At 19.3% G+C, this 20896-nt stretch overlaps 3 protein-coding genes and 1 pseudogene across 3 annotated transcripts, besides 1 other annotated feature; 2 read left to right on the top strand and 2 right to left on the bottom strand.

Annotated features, from left to right (window-relative positions):
- Positions 1-957: 957 nt before the first annotated feature.
- PmUG01_13064700 (fam-l protein) lies at positions 958-1979 on the top strand (the record flags this gene model as incomplete). Its single annotated transcript, XM_029007625.1, has 2 exons — positions 958-1044; positions 1176-1979. The coding sequence occupies 2 exons, from the start codon at positions 958-960 to the stop codon at positions 1977-1979; spliced, it is 891 nt and encodes a 296-aa protein (XP_028863995.1).
- A 2697-nt stretch (positions 1980-4676) lies between these two features.
- PmUG01_13064800 (fam-m protein) lies at positions 4677-5569 on the top strand (the record flags this gene model as incomplete). Its single annotated transcript, XM_029007626.1, has 2 exons — positions 4677-4763; positions 4895-5569. 2 exons carry the CDS (start codon positions 4677-4679, stop codon positions 5567-5569), a joined length of 762 nt encoding a protein of 253 aa, XP_028863996.1.
- A 2724-nt stretch (positions 5570-8293) lies between these two features.
- Positions 8294-9440, bottom strand: PmUG01_13064900 (annotated as a pseudogene).
- Positions 8294-9440: a sequence feature (PIR protein, pseudogene).
- Positions 9441-13459: 4019 nt separating this feature from the next.
- Positions 13460-15981, bottom strand: PmUG01_13065000 (STP1 protein; the record flags this gene model as incomplete). The annotated part of the gene is made up of 4 exons (XM_029007627.1): positions 13460-14560; positions 14649-14728; positions 14812-15832; positions 15961-15981. The coding sequence occupies 4 exons, from the start codon at positions 15979-15981 to the stop codon at positions 13460-13462; spliced, it is 2223 nt and encodes a 740-aa protein (XP_028863997.1).
- Between the last annotated feature and the right edge of the window lie 4915 nt (positions 15982-20896).

Below are 20896 nucleotides of genomic sequence, written 5' to 3' on the forward strand. Positions count from 1 at the left end.
TTTATGTTAATACGCTTAATATAACAGTTACTACATACTTTATATGTTTTTAATTTTTTTATTTTAATTTTTCTAAATATATATATCAACATAAAAGAAAAAAATATAAAAATGATTCCATAATTTTTCAGTCTTTTCATGTAGGAATCATAGAATAATTTTTATCTAATTAAGAGATATAACATTCAAAATATGTACTATAAATATAAAAAGTCAATCCTTATTTACCTTTGAAATATATACATTTTTATTAGATTACGAAACATGTTATATATTAGATACTCATAATATATTTTATATCATAAAAAAATGAATATATATATGTAGGAAATAATATGTATAATATAAATGATGTAAAATAAAAAAATGTAATATTATAGTTTTATTTATTGTTATTTTAATTACACTGTTAAAATAATATCTTTTTTGAAATAAATGGATTTTATAAAATATAATTATTATAAAATTATAATTATTAATAGGATAACATCATTGAAAATTGTAGTATTTCTCTTTAAATGGGAATCAATGTATTATCTATATTCTCTATATTCCATATTCTACATATACTCAACATTTCCACATGTAAAGAAATCATTTATATATTTTTCTATATTATTATGAAAATAATTAATAAAAAAATATATTTATTTATTATTATAAATTAAATAAATTATTCATTTATTTATAATATTTATTAATGAATTCGTTATACAGTATTTTAATCAAAATTTTTTTATAAATAACATTACGATAACAAATTTGTAGTTTATAATTAAATTATTTTCGTAGTATCATTGTAAAAAGAAATAAAATTATAAATTTCTAATATTTTTTTGCAGAAAAAACAAATAGTACGAAATAAAATAAATAAAAATAGTGTGCTTTATCATTAAATGGATATTATAGTATTGTTATATTCTTGCTTAGAATATTACAGTTTTAAATATCTATACCATGGAACAAACAATTAAGATTTTGTTATTTATTAAAATTACTACTTTTATACTTTTATGTTGGATATGTCATTTTTACAGTAAAGTGGTATAATATTATTATTTAATGATATTTATATTATTCATATTTTTAGTGCTGATTTTTATTAATGATATTTGTTCACTATTAGATATTATATTCTATTATATAACTAATATTTACATATTTTAATTTTTTAGGGTACTCTTATGAAATCTTTAGACGAAAAAGAAAATTATCGTAGAAATATACATGCAAGAACTTATCGTTTACTAGAAACATACGGAAAGGATATTAATTCAAGTTCTTTATATTTAAAGGAAGGTTTGCCAATTAATGGAATTCACAAAAAAATAGATACAACTTATAATGAGAAATATGACTCAGAAAAAAGGAAACAATCAAATGTATGTCCATCAAGATTTGCAGGAGGTCATCAACCAGGTGTGAAAAATAAATCTTGTGTATTTGAAACAAAAAAATATTCCCATTTAGAAAAAAAAATATTTAAGGAACTTGATTATACAGATTTTCTTAAAAATAACAAGACAATTAGTAATAAGATTTACAAAAAAATAATACATAAAAAGTACGGACTACGAATTGTGTTACCTGTATTAATATTCTTCTTTTTATTAATAATATTTATGGTAGAAGTATCACTAGGATTTGCAGGAGCAGGTGGTTTATTGTATCAATTAAATATGACCAAGGAAAATTTAGAAACTTTGACCAAAAACTCTTCATGGTCACCGATTTTAGAAGCGTTGAAAAAGTTAGGTAACTTTTTTAGACACCGTAAATTTGAAGCGGTCGAAAAACTTAAATGTGTTATATGTGATGGAGCATCAACCGTTACTGATGCATGCATATTAGGACAATTTTTTCGTTTTCTAATATATTTCGTACCTTTCATTATATTAAGTATTACTCTAATATCAGGAATTATTTATTACCATAAAAAAGTTAAAAAATACGAAAAAATTAAATTCAGGAAAAGGTAAAAGATTAAATAAGGAATACTATTATTTCTGTAAATATATCTTTAATATTAACTAATTACTGCAATACATATAGTCATATACTTAATACACATAGTAATAATAGCTTACAATTTTATATTTACGAGTGTCTATATTTAGCTTTTTTGATTCAGAAAAATAAATTTATATGTTCTTAGATTTTTTTTGAATACGAAAGTTTAATTATTTTCAATTTGTTATTTAATGTTTTGAGATTAATTGAGAATTCTATCTTGATACATATAATTTTATATTTCATAGTTTTCCTATGAAAAATATATATTTTTTAGTTATATTTAGATTATAATAGGATAGTACATATAATTACATGAATGAAATTTACTAGATTAAATTTTAACTATAAAGAACAGAACCTTATATTTTTTTAATCTCAATTTGTTCTATTATATTTATTTGTGGTTTTAATTAGAAAAATATTTTATTACCTTAAAATACACATTAATTATTTGTTTTCCTATTACGTTTTTTGAAGCGAATTCTGTGTATTATATTGCATATATAAGTATATATATATTTGTTGTACTAAAAAACAAGCTTAATATTTATGTTATAAAATATGTTTTGTGAGATATATATTGTAGAACAATTTTATTATAAAAGTTTTTTCATCAAAGTTTCAGTAATTTTTACATGATTTAAATGTGAAATTATAAGTATATAATAAAATATATATTAAAAGTTGTTAATTTATAATTGTTTAATTACTTAGTTTTTAAAAATATTAATAATTAAATGAAGAGACAAAAACTTTTATCTTGTTACTATTGTTCTCATTTTTGGTGTTAACACAATTTTTTAAAATTAATTATATATTGAAATTTATAAATAAATATGTTATACACTATTTTTATTTACATCATTATGTAATAAATTAGTGAACTATATATAATAAAATTTTAATTGATAATATGTTAAATTTTTTGTAGTACGTAAGTCTTCCTATATTCATAATAATAAACCTCTATTTATGTGTTCCATATGTATAAATATCAAAATGTTTCTTTAGGATGATAGAAACAAATGTATTGTTTACTGTAATAATATAATTATGTATAGATAAATTTTTTATATTCATGTTATTTTTTATGCTTAACTATAAATATGGTAATAGTTAACATTTATTTTGAAGATGCATATGAACATAAATATTAAATGTTACGAATTAATAATTCATTTTATTATTAAAGTTAATTTTATAAATATAATTAAATTAAAAAAAAAGAGTATTATTTTTTTATACATATTTGATAAATACATAGCAATGTTTGTTATGTTTAGATAAGCTTTAATAAAATATATTTAAATATTTATTTCATTTTTTATTTTTTTATAATGATTAATCAATTAATTATATTTAGTAACTCTCTGAAAACAACAGTTTTGTATGTAATTTCAATTTATTAAATTTTATTTATTATAAGTTGAATTATAAACTATATTATGCTGTTGACATAAGTTTTATTTATGATATTTATGTGCACTTTAAAAACTTTTGCTTTTTAGTAGAAATATCTCATGCACATATGATTCGTTTAAAGCATGCTTAGCACCTAGAAAAATTTAGACTAGAATATAGGTATATTTGTTAATGGAGAAATGTGAAATATTTCTAATAAGTGTTATAATAAAAGATTTAATTATTTTTATTATTTATTTATTTTTTCTTTATTTTTAGTATTGTGTATTTCTATAATTTGTTAGAATATTCTCTTACATGTCAATAAAGCATATATAGTAGTTATGTGGGATGATTATACTATGACAATAATTTATTTTTTATTTGGAACTATATTATATTAATATATATATATCGTTAAGAATAAATTAAAAAAATTAAGTATATGAGTATAAAAATTTTTCATATCTAAATAATGGTATAAATTAAACTTAACATAAATTATATTTTCAAAAATTATATGAAAATAAAAAGGAATTTTCACTAGATTTTAAAATAGATGTCCCTTCTTATTTCTGGTAACACTATATTTATATCTTTTAAAAAATATATTACAATCTATAAAATATTATATATACTTAAGAATTAACTAAAGCTTCTTTTATTATTAATATAACACAAAATATTAGTTCTCTGATATACAATTACAATTATTTTTTTATTACGATAATCCTTATTTAAGGGAAATATTAATTTATTACAAAATATATTTTTTGTACATTTAGAATTATTAGTGAGAAAGTTTTCATATTATTTTTACTTACTAAATTTATATATTGAACAATGAATTATCTATATTCTATACATTCTATATTCTATATAAATTCAGTATTTCTAAACTTTACTAAAATTTATATTTTTTTTTGAGAAATTAATAAAGAAATTATTTAATTGTTGTACTATATTAAATAATTAAATTACATATTTTGAATATTTATGAATAAATTCAAATTATCTTATTTTAACAGTTCATTTTTTATAAATGTTATCAAGATAAAAATTTTATAATATAATTTTAAACATACTTTGCTTGACAGATGCTGTAAAATATTTTATGGATATATATATTTTATTAATTAATTCAGAGGCAACAATATAAGTAATTTTTAAAATAAGTGCAGTATCCTTTGTAGTTAGGCACATATATTATTATTATTAATTTATTCCTAATAGGGTATATTCAAATATAAATAATCTATAATATGGAGCAAAAAATTAGGCTAATTTTATTTATTAAAATTGTTGAGTTTATCTTTTCAACTTGGATATGTCATTTTAACAATAATATAGTATGCTAATAATATATAAGTATATTCATATTTTTCATATCCTTAGTATTTTTTATTTAATAATATTGGTTTTTTCCATTAGATTTTGTAGTATATTAAATGATAAATATTTGCATTTCTCTTTTTTTTAGAGATTGTGTAACGAATCATTGAATGATAAATTCAACCTTGATAGAAAATCATCCACAAGTAATTATCGATCACTAGCAACATATAAACAGAAAAAGGATTCAAATATATTGGGCTTAAGAGAAGATATACCAAATAATCTAGTGCACAAAAAAAGAAATATATCTAACAGTGAAAATGGAAGTGAAGAAAGAAACAAAAAATCTAATGGATGTTTATTAAATAAAGCACAGTACTATTCGGAAGTTGTAGATTATAATAATGGAATGTTTGATGGAAAACATTTTCATTTTGAAAAAAAATGGATAAAAAAAAAAGATTATGATAATTTTCTTCAAAAAAAGAGAAGAATTTGTGATATAACTTTAAAAAAAATAAAATTTAAAAATTATGGATTTGGAGTTGCCATATTTCTTTTTTTTTTCTTGTTAGGCATACTATTACCAACATTACGGGGATATGAAATGTCTTTTACTAACGACCAGAGGGGAAAAGAGCAGGTACTTTTTTCATTTATAGAACACTTGAAAACCTTAACAAAATTAGAAGAAGGTCATATATATCTAATTTTATTTGGAGTACTTATGATTATATTATCCATCCTAGTAATAATAACAATTTATAAGATCTTAAAAAATAACGAAAAATATAATAAAATTAAGTTAATGACTGAGTAAATGAATATAATGGAATATGTAATGCATCCCAATGAAATTATTAATATGAGGATAATATTTGTAATATTTTTAAAGATATATTCTCAATAATCATACATATGCTTACATCAATTTTATAGATGCGCATGTATATGACTTATTATTTTTATATATAAGTGCAATAAATTATGATCTTTGTTTGTGATTTTAATAATTTTAATGCTTTTTACTTTGTATTATAAATTATTATTGAAGAATGTTTAAGCATTACTCCTCATTATATATGCGTGTATTAAATAGATTCTTATTAAAAATGTATGTATTTGAATTATAATTAATATATAATATTAAAATTACCATAATTTTAATGAAATCCTTTTAGAATTTATACCTGAAATGAAAAATAATTGTCCTCCTATTTTTTAATTTATTCAAATTAAAGATGGTTAATTATACGTATCACAATAAACGTATATGATAATCTCTATATTAAAAATAAATGCCTCTTTTTTTGTTAATGGAACGAATAGATTGTATAATCTTATATGAATATGTATATATAATATACTTAAGAAAAAATATAATATTTGTTATATATATAATTTTTATAAGAAATATATTATAAAATATATTTATATCATAAGATTTTTTAGCAGAACTTTGGTTTATATTTTCCATGGTAAAAATTGGGTGTTATATTATAATATGTCCTTTTACAGTAGAATTATTTTATTAAAACATATTGTTAATATTTTAATTTAAGCGGGTTACTATTTTGTTTTATTAGTTTATTCATATTATTAAATATAAAATTGATTCTTTCTATAAAAACAAGATATAAACTTCATAATTTTGAGAAAAAGAAATATTTATTTACTTATATCATTAAAAAAAAGGTCTAAAATGGAAACACCATGATTTTTATGTATATTTTGTTAATCCCTATAAAAACATTTTTTATTACTGAAATATATTTTTAATTAAAAATAAATTATAAACAATACGTTGAATTTGTAGATGAACTAAATATAAAATTTTTGTACATTAATTTACTCAAAAATATTTCAACTTGGTATTAAATATATAAATTAGTAAGAAAATGTTATTTCATTATTTTTTTTGTTATCTACCTTATTATGCAAGTCAAAATGTATATATACATATATATATTATAGGGTGAAATTAAAAACAAGGATTAAAAAAGTATAACAAACTCTATAGAACCTTTATATTTATAAAAAATATGTATCATACATTGCTTAATTCTATCCTTAATATAATTATGTTCACTATAAAGAAGTAATCATGTAAAATAAAATTGAGTATCCATTAATAATAAAAAAAATTTAAATTATCCTTTTTATAAGAACTAGACAAGGTTTGAATATTATGCCATAATTTATATACAGCTTATTTTTTGTTTTATTATTTTGCGTGAGATAAGTGAAATGCAAAAATTCTCATATATAAAGTAATATCTAAAGTTCATATATATAGTAAAATCTAATGCAATTCGTAATTATGTGAAATAACTAAAACGACTACATATTCTGAAATTTTAATACACAAATTATAACTGAATCTGAAAAGTTTGCATGATGAAGAGTTGGAGTTCCATTAAAAAAATTATCGTTTATATGGGAACATATATATAGTGAGCTCTATCCTAATATAAGGTGGATTACTATATGAAAGTTTAGGATTTGTGTATTCCGTTTAATTTTTCTGAACCTTTATACATTATTAGGATAGTTTCTATTACATTTATGGGAGTATTTGTCGTATTTTATTTTCTGTATAAAATTAATAAATTTGAAATATAGAAGTATAAATAATATTATTTACTATTATTATATAATTTAGGGAAACATTTATAATTATATAATAATATCATATATGCTTTTTTTTTTTTTATCATATATCCATCTGTTTACTTACCTTAAATGTTATATATATATAAGCATATTAAAGAAAAAGGAAAATTAAGAACTGTACTTGAGAAATATATATATATTTATTATTATGCAATGATTGTGAGTATTCTCTCTTAAAAGAGAGTAATGGTATAATTCATCTTGCTTAATATCATGTATAAATATCCTTAATAAGTACTACATATAATATATAAGAGTTGATGAAAGCATGTTAAAAGTGTTGTGTAATGGGATATATTTTTAATTTTACTTAACTGCATGAGAACAAATAGTATTAAAATTTCAAAGTAAAGTTAGTAAGAAAGAAAAATTATATATATTTATTTTTTTTCTTAATAATTATTTTATTTACAAATTTTTTTTTAGTTATATAACAATATTTCTAATATTTCTTTTAGTGCCTTTGTTTCTTCTTTTCTTTTCTTTTCTTTTCTTTTCTGTTTTCCTTTTTTTCCGTACTTTTTGAATATTTATTAAATAAGTGTTACTTCAAGTTAATATTTAAGGAAATCAACTTTTATTTCATCATATTCTGTAATAAATATAATAATTAGAATTATTTATTCTATAATCCATAGAAAATCTGATATATCTATTGGAAAATTTTATCTAATCTTACAATAGTTTTGTATTTATGTAAGATTTTCTCTGAAAAATTATTAGATTATTATATATTTAATTTTTATACACATACGTTATATGTTTCATGTTTGGTTTTTCTAATTTTTTAATAAATTTTCAATTAACTGTAGCATTTATAACTCTGAGTATTAGATGTTATAAGACCAATATATATATTGTAGCTTTTACATCAACTATATCCTTGAGGATGATAGGTTAAATTATTTAAACTTCCTTCATATGTTCTTTTTACTTTTTCATAGGTGTTTTGTAGGAATCCGGGTGTTTCTTCTGAAACTTCGTTACGTTCAATTATTTTTCTCTTTTGTAAACGACTATATAACCACGACTTCGCAGGAGTAAACTATATAAATAAAAAAGGTGTATATATATTTATACTTAGAAATATAATTTCTTTGTTCTTGTAATTTTTTGCGAAAATGAATTCGACGATTAACGGTGAAATATTCCTACTTTTATGAATAATTTTTATTAACCTTATATAGAAAAAATAAAGTCATTGATGCTAGTAATGTGATAGATGTTGTTATACTGACAAAACATACATAATCTATTTTTGTACGTGTTAAAAATTGTGGTACATCACAAACAGTCATATTGCTCATTTTTTTTTTCATACGCTTCCCTAAAATTTTTTAATTCCTTACAAAAATCATCATTTTTATTTTCTACATATTCCTTATAATGATCAATATAAAAGCGATAACATTTTTTAGTACTTTCATAATTATCAAAAATTTTCCGTTCGCAACTTTAAATTTATTAAAATCGTCGTATAAATCGTATACATCTTTAAGTTTACTTAAGGTGCAAGTGCCTATAGGCCTTATATAATCCTAACATATATTATCCAATTGAGATGAATATTTATTATATCCCTCAAACTAACGAGGATTGTTTATATATAATTCTTCTGAATTTGTCTTATAATTCAAGTATTTACAACGTTTGATGCTATCAAATTTATAAAGTTCCTTTATTTCAATTAAATATCTACCAATATCTTGACATGTTGTAGTAAAATTAGATATACCAATTTTACCGAATTTCATTCTAGGGTTTTCACCACACCTCTTATTCAGAATATCGTTGATAGCAGTAAAAAATTCTTTTTTATATTTAAGGAATAATTCCACACAACTTTCCTAAATAAAACAATAATAATAATGATAATACATAAATACGAAAAATCATTTTTTCATAAATAAAAATATTAAAATCATTTCTACAACAATGAATTCTTAAAGTACAATGATGTATAATTATTATAACAAAAAGTTAAATGTTACATTTTTCTGTGCACTTACTGATTCCATTGTATATAATTATATATGAATTAAATAACAAAAATTAAGTTAGTGTCATGTTTATATTAGTAAAAGTGAAGTAATGATATATAATATGTTAATATGTGGCATATTTCATTTTTTCATGTTGAGAATATAAAAAAATATTTCCTTAGCAATTTAAGCTCTTTGATTTTTTCATAATATTAATATAACTTAAAATAGTTCATGCAGTATAATATAAATATTTTTAATTGTAAATATAAAAATTTTAAAGAATAGATTTATTGTAATTAAAAAAAACTGTAGGAAAAAAACATTCTTTCATATTATGTTTAATAATATGAAGATTATATAATTATAATTATATTTATATGTTATATATAAAAATATATTTATTTTGGCATATTTTCATATAAATTGATGATTATATTGGAATATCTAACTAGGAAAATTTTTTTATCTTTTAAAATGCTATAAATAGATTAACTTTATCCCTTTATATGTTAAAAAATTCCTCCTTCTTTATTAACAGTTTTTAAGGTAGAAATAGTACCTTTGAAAATAAATCAATTAATTTTTAATATACCTTATAATAATTTGTGCTCATTAAGAAACACTTCAAGGTTATTGGTGAAATTAAATTCTAAACAAATGAAAAATAAATTTAATCAAAATGTAAATACAGTATATAACAATAACATATCCTTTGTAAATTAATTATATTAATCCTTGAAAATATACCTTTAAAAATATATTTATTTTTAAAAAAAGGGATTATATCGTATAACTGTAAAATAATGAATTAATTCTTTCCTTTATATTAAATAGAGATATTAAAATTTTTAGTTACATTTTTATCATACTGACTTAGTATAATATAAATATTTATAATAGTAATATATGTATGTACACAAAAATTAGATATTATTATATTATGAACTCATTATAATTATAAATATGAAATAAAAAAAAAATATATAATAATTGTCTCAAGTTCTTTAATTTAATATAGTACTGGATTTATTTTGTTCCTGTTGCACAACATGAATATAGATTAATATATCAACTAACATTTTTAATTATAATACATATAGGATACGTGCAATGTGAAAAGACCTTTAAGATATAAGTTTTACTTTCCATGTATAATAAAATAATTATGAAGAGTAATATAGTATTTTTCCATTTTGTATATTTCACTGTTATTTTAATTATCCCTATTCTATGTCATGTATGTTCTACTATATAACAATATATTTTTCAAGATACTCAGAAAATAATAATAAATTATTTCTCCTTTTTTTTATATATTATATTATTGTAAAATATCTTACGCTTATATATATATAGTATAATATATGAGTTGTAATTTATTATATTTGAATTCTATTAATATATTTAGCATATAATTAAATATATTTTAAAAAAATTAAGAAATCAAAAAAAAAAAATAATTTTTATTATTAGTACTTATATGAAATGAATTGTCTCTTTCTTCATGAAGAGTATACATATTAATATAGTACAGTGATTAATAGAATTGTTAAATTAAATACTTTTAAATTTATTTTACGTAGGATATTCTCTGTTTCTTATTTTATTTTTTTATATATAAGCATAATATATCTTTTTTTAATTTTTATATATGAGTATTAATTAATAAAATAGATCGGTTTTCATAGTGTAAAATATATTCCTAAACAATACTACTATGCTCTAATGGCATTAATAATAATTCATAACTTCATTTGTAGGTTTATGCATGCTAATATTTATAAAAAAAATTTATATTTAATATATTTCTAATATTCTCGAAATATATTTAATGGATAAAGTTATATTAAGAAATTTATTAAGTTTCATTTAATATAAATAAAATATAAAAGAAAACATAAATATTTATTATGCCTGCAATGCGTAATTTATATTAATTAAATATGTATATAATATTTATATGATACGATATAGCATAAAAGTATTTATTGGGATTCCACATATATTAATCAAAGTAATATACTATAAGAGAACAATATATTAATTACTGGTAATACAAAATGGGAATATCTAAATTCTATAGAATTTATTTAAAATTGTTGAAACATAGATAATGCTAATATCAATATCTAAATATAGTTATTGCTTTAATGAAATATTATTAATGCATAATCATATATTAATCCCATGTATTATAAGGATATTATATTACACAGTTGTATATATATTTCTATTAGAATAGTACACCTCGATCACAATAATATTAGTTAATTCAGAATAAAACGTTTTTTCTAATTTTTTTAATTAATATTATTTACGCATTAAAGTTATTGTACATGCAATAAAAAAAAATATGTTATGGTATTAATGTAATTGATAATATAGAAATTTGTAGTTTACGTATTTTTATTGTATACGGCAACAGTAAAAAATTATTGCATATAAAAATAGATTTTATATTTTTACACAAAGATAATAATATTTATTTTATTTTATTTATATTAATATATATATAGATAAAGTAAGAAAATGCTATAAAAAAAGTATACTAATCAGTAATCTTATAAAGTATAACAATTAAAAATTTTATTCTGTAATTACAAAAAAGCAAAAAAAAAGAAAAAAAGATGTAGTAGAAGTTTATAGATGCTCTTTAAAATTTAAAATGAAAGTTACTGAAAAATTTTTATTAATATAACATAATATGAATGAAATATTATATTTAATTGAAAGGAAGAGTATAATGTTATATGATATTTTTTGAAATTCCTATAAAATTGTTATATTTTCTTTTATTTCCCTTCAGTTTTTAGAGAAATTTGAAACTTAACAGCCAAATACTGTTTAATTTATACACTTATACATATTTAGCTTTTATTCCTTTAATTTCATAAAAATATTACTAAGCAGTATTGAAATTAAAAAATATTGAAAAGACGAGAGGAACTTTTTTATATGTTTATAACTTTTTGCAAAACATTAAAGGTGCGTTAACAAAAAACACTATAAATTCGGCGTTTTTTCATGATTATTACATTTCAACATTTTAATAATTTCAATATTTAAAAAAAGATATTTTAATTTATGCCGAATCAACGAACAGAAGTACTTAATGTTATTAATATATATGCATATATATATTTAATATGTTTAATTTATGATACCATTTATATTATAGATAAAATTATATTACTAATTAAGGAAAATTTTTGAATATGATACTTTAATTAAGTGAAAATAAAAATATTTAAAAAAAAACGAATAAAACTAATATTTATGAGGTTAAAGATTAATAACAAATGAACAATATTAATGAAAGAAAATTTACGAACACATAAAAGCTTAACAGGATTTCATTGAATATATAGTATAATTTTTCACAAAGTAATTCATGTATAAATTATGATTGTGTTTTCATATATTTCAACATATATTTTTTTTTATTTAAACAAATTTTTTATATTAATTAAAACATGAAATAGTTGTGTTATGAGATGATATAAAGCATACAAAATACGCATCTTTTTAAATATTAAAAAAATGTAATGTATTAATGGAAAAATGTATAATTATATAAATTTATGAATAATATTACATTAATTAAAAACGGTATTAAAATTTATTTATGTTGTTTTTTTTTTTATTATTAAATATTTAAAAATTTTCTAGCAAGTTTAAAAATTTAGGGAAACATTAACACTAATTATATTTTTTTTTATATATATATTAACATCTTAGTTTGATGAATCATCCGTTAATATAAGTTTAATATGTATATCTTTATATAAAAAAGAAAAAGCATATAAATTTTGAATATATATTAAATATTTCATTTAAAACTTTATATTTTTGTTTTTCTTTTCTTTTTTATGTTAATCATTACTTTATATTTTACTTTTCATCTTTCCTTATTTTTTTCACAATATTTCTGAAATATGTTTCATAGGAGTCTTTTATTTACACATAAGAATAATACAAACATATTTTGGTTATGTATAATAAGCATATAATATAAATTTTTGGGTAATTCAGTTGTATTTGTCTAAATTATTCTACTTGTTCATGGAATTTACATATGTATCATATTCTGTTATCCAGTTCTCTATTTCATTTCTAAAACTGGCTTCTTTATTATCAATATTTTCTATATTTTCCAAGTCATCTCGGTTAACTTCAGTAATATCTTCTAAAAATTCTGGGTTACAATCATAATATTCTTTCTCCTTTAATTCAGCTATGAAACTATCAAAATACGATTCACCATTTTCTATATACTCTTCTTTTTTACATTCTTCGAATATCATCATAAGTATGAGTATACACACATTTGTAAGTAATTCTTTTTTTATATATTTGGATAATTCTTCATAGTTTTCCTTGTGCCTTAATTCTTCTATATTTATTGGTGATATATCCTTATTTCTTATTTTATTATCATATTCATCTGATATATTTAGAAATTCCTGTGTTAATACGCTAAACAAATTTTTTTCCAAATACTGTTCTATAATTATGTTCTTTTTATTTATCCATTGTCTCCATAATTCCTTCTCTCTTTCTAATAATGGAAATTTTTGAATATCATTTTTATTATTCTTTTTTAGTTTATCCAATTTATTTAGGTAAGCTTGCTCTTTTTTCCATTCATTTTTCAAATTGTTAAAGAAATCCGTTTTTTTCAATTTTTCAGAAAGATCTATATTTCCTTCCATCCATTTACTCCATAGAATGCTTTTTTTTTTAAGGTTACTGCCAAATTTAGAATTTCCTGTTAATATTTCTTCATTTGTTATATTTGGATAGGTTCTGTATTTGTCTCTTGTAAATTCTTCAAGGCATATTACTAAAAATTGTCCTTTGTTTAATTCCCATTCTTTGTTTCTACATTTCTCTAGTACTTCCATATGTACTTCTATAATAGTTTTGGATCGTTCCTCTTTTCGCCTTGATGAATTTAAATTTTTAATATTGTAATATTCATTTATTTTTAGTTTTTTTATAATTTCTTCGTCATAATATATTGGGTTTTCCAATTTATCATATGATGAAAACTCCCCTTTTCTATTAGAAAATGAGGGAACTACTAATCTAAGTAATTTTAGATATTTTCTTCCTATCTTTTCTTTTTTCCTTAAGAATTCTATTAATGTGTACTACAATATAAAAAATAGATAATTATAGAATAAATTATTAAAATAAAGACATGGCTATTATATTTTTAATACTTAAGTTTTATTTTACTTTAATAAAAAGGGAAAACAGAATAATAAATATAAAACTAATTAAAATAGATGATGTATATTTTTTAAGAAAACTGTTTTCTGGATCTGTAGTATAATTATAAATATATATGATATATACTGTAATTATTTTAAAATTAGAAAAATAAGTAGCATTATTTTACCTAGAATTATAGAAGATTCAACACGATTAGGAAAACGTGTGGAAGGAAATGATACAGGAAGCACTGACGATGTAGTTTCAGAATGAGGGGGATCGATGTAAGAATTTGTTTGTTGCAATGTTACATTTTTTTGTGATCTTTCGTGTTCAGATATAGAATCTTTAAGAGATGCTAAATTTACATCTTGTGAGGATAGTATGCGAGGAATATCTGATGTTCTATCTTGTGTACTATCAATTTCTGATGAAAGTGGTGGTGCTTGAAGTTGAGAATTTGATTCGAGTTGAATTTGTTCCTGAGGCCTACCTTGACCTTCTGTAATTTTGACACCATGCTCTATTTGAACAGGAGATGTAAATGTACTTTTATCAATGCTGTCAGTTTGTTTTTGTAAACTTTTCACTTCTTCTTTTGGTAGAACTTGACATGTTTCCTCTAAATTCGAGGATATGCATTCTGTAGGTACTATAAAAGATTTTTTATCACGTATGTTGCATATGAATGTTTGTCTTTTATTTGTTTTGTAACAATCTTTAAAAAGAGTTTTATTTTCATCAAAATAAATCTTTCTTTCATTAATCCACTCCTTATACTCCTTACACTTCTTTAAATATTGATCATTACAATTTTGTAAGTGTTTTCTTTGTAACTGTTTTATTTCTTTTAAATATTGACCTTTTTTTTCGCAGAAATCTACTTCTTTATATTTTAATTCTAAAATATTTTTATCTTTTTCCTCTAAAATCAAAGGGCATCCTCTATGTTTTTCTAGATTTCTGTAGTAACCACTTAAGCTTTTGTTTAAAGCTCCTTTCCACGTTACTTTATAATCTTCATAATATTGTGGTGGTTTATTATACTTAATTAGATAATCAGCCAAATATAGACATCCTTTCCTAAAGTTACTTTTATCATTCTCATTAATTAAGGAACTGGTTCGCTGTTTTATATGATTTTTAATAATTCGAAATTGTGGTATTAGAGAAACTTCGGAATACAGAGAACCTCCGGAATTATAATACTGTATTTAAATGAATTATTATTATTTATATAATTATTAACGTTTGAGTTGGATACATTATCCCTTTTTTATCAAAAATAAATGAATTATGCATAAATTTAAGAGTATTAGAATACATTATTTCTTACCGAGGAAAAACAATTATCCATGATTATACATTAATAGTACAATTCGCTGTATATAAGAATCTGAAAGATTAATACGAATTTAGATATTTTTATTTACAAATAGAATCATTTAAAATTCATATATCTTAATAAAAATATTTTATAAAATTATCATTTAGATAAGAATTTATATATTTACTATAAATTAATCGAATACACTAATATTTATTTTGTATATTCATTATCTTTTGTTTTAATTAAATATATTACAACTGATGATGTATCCTAATTATATATTTTTATTAATGCATGGTTATGTATTTATTAATATGTAAAAATAATATCCTGTTTATTAAGAAGAAGCTAAAATATTAACAATAAAACAATGCATATAAGATACGTCAACATGTAATATAAAAATTATTCTATAAATATGTCATTAAACTATACTTTGACGTTTTTTCTCTTTTTTTAGTATAAACACACATATATATATAGGTATTATTACCTATATTAATGTAAATAATTCCTTTTATTCATACGTTTTTCCTAGGATAAATAATCAATAAACAAATTCATTATTAGGATTGATAATATGTTTTTTCTTTTTCTTTTTTTTTTTTGATTATTGTTTTTATTTATATTTTTTATAGTCCATTATAATGTTATAATTATTTTGATAAAATTATTTTTTATTTGCTGTACTATATGTATAAATCAAAATTAATAATATGTAAAGTATACTAAATTGTTGACATACTTGTGGAATATTTTTATTATTAAAATGTTCTTGTGAAACTAAATATTATATTCATATATATTACCTAAAAATTCCTTATTTATAGTATATATTTGTTCATTGGTTAGTTATAATATTGTATAGACTATTATACATATATTTTCATTTGCATATGCCTATGCCACTTTTATATATGAATCGTTTCATTAAGGCAAATATTTAATTAATTATAAGTATATTTAGTTTCATTAATAAATGTTTGGATAATTATTCAAAATATGCAAAAATATTAAAAAATATTTATAATAAACTTAATTAAACAATATAGTTAAAAAAAATGTAAAATAAATTAGAACATTGAAATAAAGAATAAGAACATAATAATTGGATGTAAAGGTAATAATATATTAATTTAAAAGAAATAAAAAATTATGAATCTTTTTAATAATTATTCCATAGAGTATGATAGATATATTATAATAAAAAGATTAAAAATAGATTATATGTTTTTTTGATTGTCCATACATATAACTATGGGGAAATACCTTTTTTATTATAATATATATTTATTTAGTATACAAAATAAAAAAGGTCACGTATTATTTTTAATGCTTTTTAAGAAAAGAATGACTAAATGATATTACAAAAAAATTTAAACTTTTTACAAATAACATTAGCTATAATATTATAATAAACATATATAATTTGTTATTTTAATATTTTCTTCGAAAAAAGTATATATGATATATAGGATGAAGAGAAAATTAAAAAAAAATATTTATTAATAATAAATTTTTGTAACTATATACATCACATAAAAAGTTACATTATTATGGTTATGTTTAATAAATAGTTCATATTAAAGAGTTACATTTTTACTTAATTTTATGTTTTAAATTATTTATGTAAAATGTATTTGTTAAGTATTCTGTTCTTTTTATTTTAATCTCTTATATATTATACCTTTTTTTTTTTTTTTTTTTAAATATATTACTTAGTAACAATTTAGAGTGGATTATGCATAAAAATAATATATCATATTTTAAAATATTATTTATTTATATTTCCGTTTTTCAATATGTGACATAAATATATATAAGCATAATATTTATAATAAAATATTATTGTATACTAATATGTAGGAACAAAAAATATAAACGATGTTATTATGAATACTTGAAAATATCTGAAAAAGCTACGTCAAATTGCATTTGAAATATTTATAAAATTTTTTTTTTTTTTTTTAATTTTATAAATATATCAAAATATATATTTTTTTCTTTTTTAATATATTTATTATTATCGTTTTTGGTAAGTAATCAGATTTTCTGTATTATACTGCAATTTATACATTATTTTTTGTGTTTAAAAATAATACAAGAATAATGACAATTCATATGAATTAATGAAGTTTTTTCATAATATTATGAATATAATATTTAATTTTTTATTTAAAAAATAAAATTTAATATAAAAATAGTTATATTACTATGTAAAATATTAACATAATATAAGCTAATACAGATAATATATGTATAATACGTACTACAGCATGCATCCGAAAAAACACGTGAAAGAAAACACATTTAAGATAATATAGATGTTTATATAAGAAAACATAATTTTTCCTTATTTAATATGTACAAATATACAATATAAAAACTGTGGCATATATTATTATAAATAGGCATTTATATATTTAAATTTGTAGTTCATGTTATTCAAAGTATAGATCATATTTATTAACATAATATTATATTGTAAACAGTCTTAAATAATAATATACGTGAAAAATAAAATAAACAAATTCATTTTGATGATAAATATGTCTTAACTATACTGATATTTTTTTAGTTATACAGATAAATATATAGTCGTATGATAATAAAAAAGTAACGAATAGTAAAAAACATTTTCGAGAATAAATTATAATTTTGCATATTATGGTAATGTAAAATATGAGATATTATTTTTATGTGTTAATTATTATCATTTCGTTTTATTGGATTAAGTAGGATAATACTATGTATAATTTATTTTTTATAAAATCTTATTGTTGTCATATGAATCTTTCAAAATTTGAGGTCTTAATATATATGATTTCTAATAATTTAATAATTGTATTATAAAAATTAGTATTTATGTATTAGTCCTAAATTAATATATGAAGTATTGTTAATAATTCGAATTATAATTTAATTTTAATTTTAATTCTTTTTAACTATTACGCTTACTGTTTATGTTAAGTTTATTGAATTAGTAAATTGTACATTTTGTTATATTTTAATTTATATATGTTGTATGAATGGACTTCATATAAGAAATATTATGTGTCTTAATTATATCAACGTTAAACAATAATTTGGATGTTGGTTATACAATTTAAATTAATTCCATTTTATATTCCAATGTCCATATTCTTTATAATTTTGTTTAAAATATTTGTCATTAAATTTCATATATTTTGTTATTTACGTTGTTATAATTTTTACAAGGGCCTTTATATGTGAATATTTTATAGTTCTTTAAGAATCGTTCTTATATAATAGTATATGAGTAGTATTACTAAAAAAAAATTGTTCTAACTTTGTTTTGATTTATTTTTAATTATTTCATTATGAATTTCAGTTAAATTGTTCGTGATTTTACTTTATATATACAAAGACATATATAACTGAACATTTATGAATTACAATTTTGTAGAGTATCTGTTACTTAATATCTTCTGTTATCTGAATATGTCTTACAATTTTCAGAGCAATTTATCTGTATTGGAGAATATTTTTCATATACATATTTATATATTTTCTTGTTAAATTCCGAAGAGAAGTGCAAGTGATATGAAGTAGTATTAAATAAATTGCATCTTTATATAAACAACACTATTAAAGCAGTATTATTTTGTAGAAACACATCGCAAGGATAGTGTGGAACATTCGCATATTTGAGTAAGTTAATTTACAAAACTAGATAAAAGGAAACATAAAAAACACTGAAATAAATGTAAATGTAAGAATTGAAAATAAGAAGATAAATTCATACAACACAGCTTTAGAGTTTGCTTCTTCTTGTGCCATTAAACCAACAAATAAGAATTTTATTAGAACTCCATATCTTTGGTAATAATTATCTTCATGTAGTTCATTAATTTCCTTTAAGTGCTTTTCCTTTTTGTGCTACATTATATGGTATTTACGAGGGTGATATTAATTTTTAATATTTTCAATTTGTGTACAAAATTTATTACATTTACTATAATATATCTACTCACATATCCATTATATGATGAATTTTATTTTTCAGAATATTCCCAAAGATTACATAATTAATTGAATTATAGAAACATTTTAGAAATCGAGAAACAAATAATTTATATGTAAAATTATGAAAAAGGTTAAAAAATAAAATATGCCCTTTTTGTAGAAAAGCATATTATTGGTTTCCTTGGTAAATTATATATAAAACTACATAAAGAATATATTATATTCTATAAAAATTATATATGTAAATGAATAATTTATTTTATTTAAACTTAGTATTATATAGATAGTATAAATATGAAAATTATATTGTGGAAATAAAATCTTAATATGGTTTCTTTGCTATCCTTCTTTGTTATTACGTATTAATATTAATAATATTATTTATAAAAAATTTTTAAAATATTATGAGAAAAGAAAGTAATATTTATTGAGATATATATATGCAGAGAGAGAAAAAATACATCAATGCTATAAATTCGTAATAATATAAAATTAAAATATTTTAATAGAAAATTAATCTATGTATATATAATTTCTAATATTGGAAAAAATATAGTTTGTACAAATATTTAATTATTGTTTAAAATAAAAACTCAATAAAATACTTAGTAATAATGAATATTGTTAAAATTGATAAATCATATTTATAAGTAAATTTCTTGAAGGATTTTGCTATACAGTAAGTTCAACATAGTAATATATTTTATAAATTATATCTATATTTTTGTGAATATTTAAAATATTTTAACGTATATTTCATATAAAAACATAAAGTCTACTCAAAAGTGTAAGATTATCAAATTTGGAAAATAACCTAAAAGAAACAAAATAAGAGTTTCCATATATGCTTTCGGCACAATAATATATATATATATATATTAAAGCGAAAAAATATATTAGTATTAATTAAAATTTTTTTTTTTTCGTATTTTAAGAATAGTATTTTAAATTTACC

The sequence above is a fragment of the Plasmodium malariae genome (assembly GCF_900090045.1).
Source record: "Plasmodium malariae genome assembly, chromosome: 13".
Classification (NCBI taxonomy): Eukaryota; Apicomplexa; class Aconoidasida; order Haemosporida; family Plasmodiidae; genus Plasmodium; species Plasmodium malariae.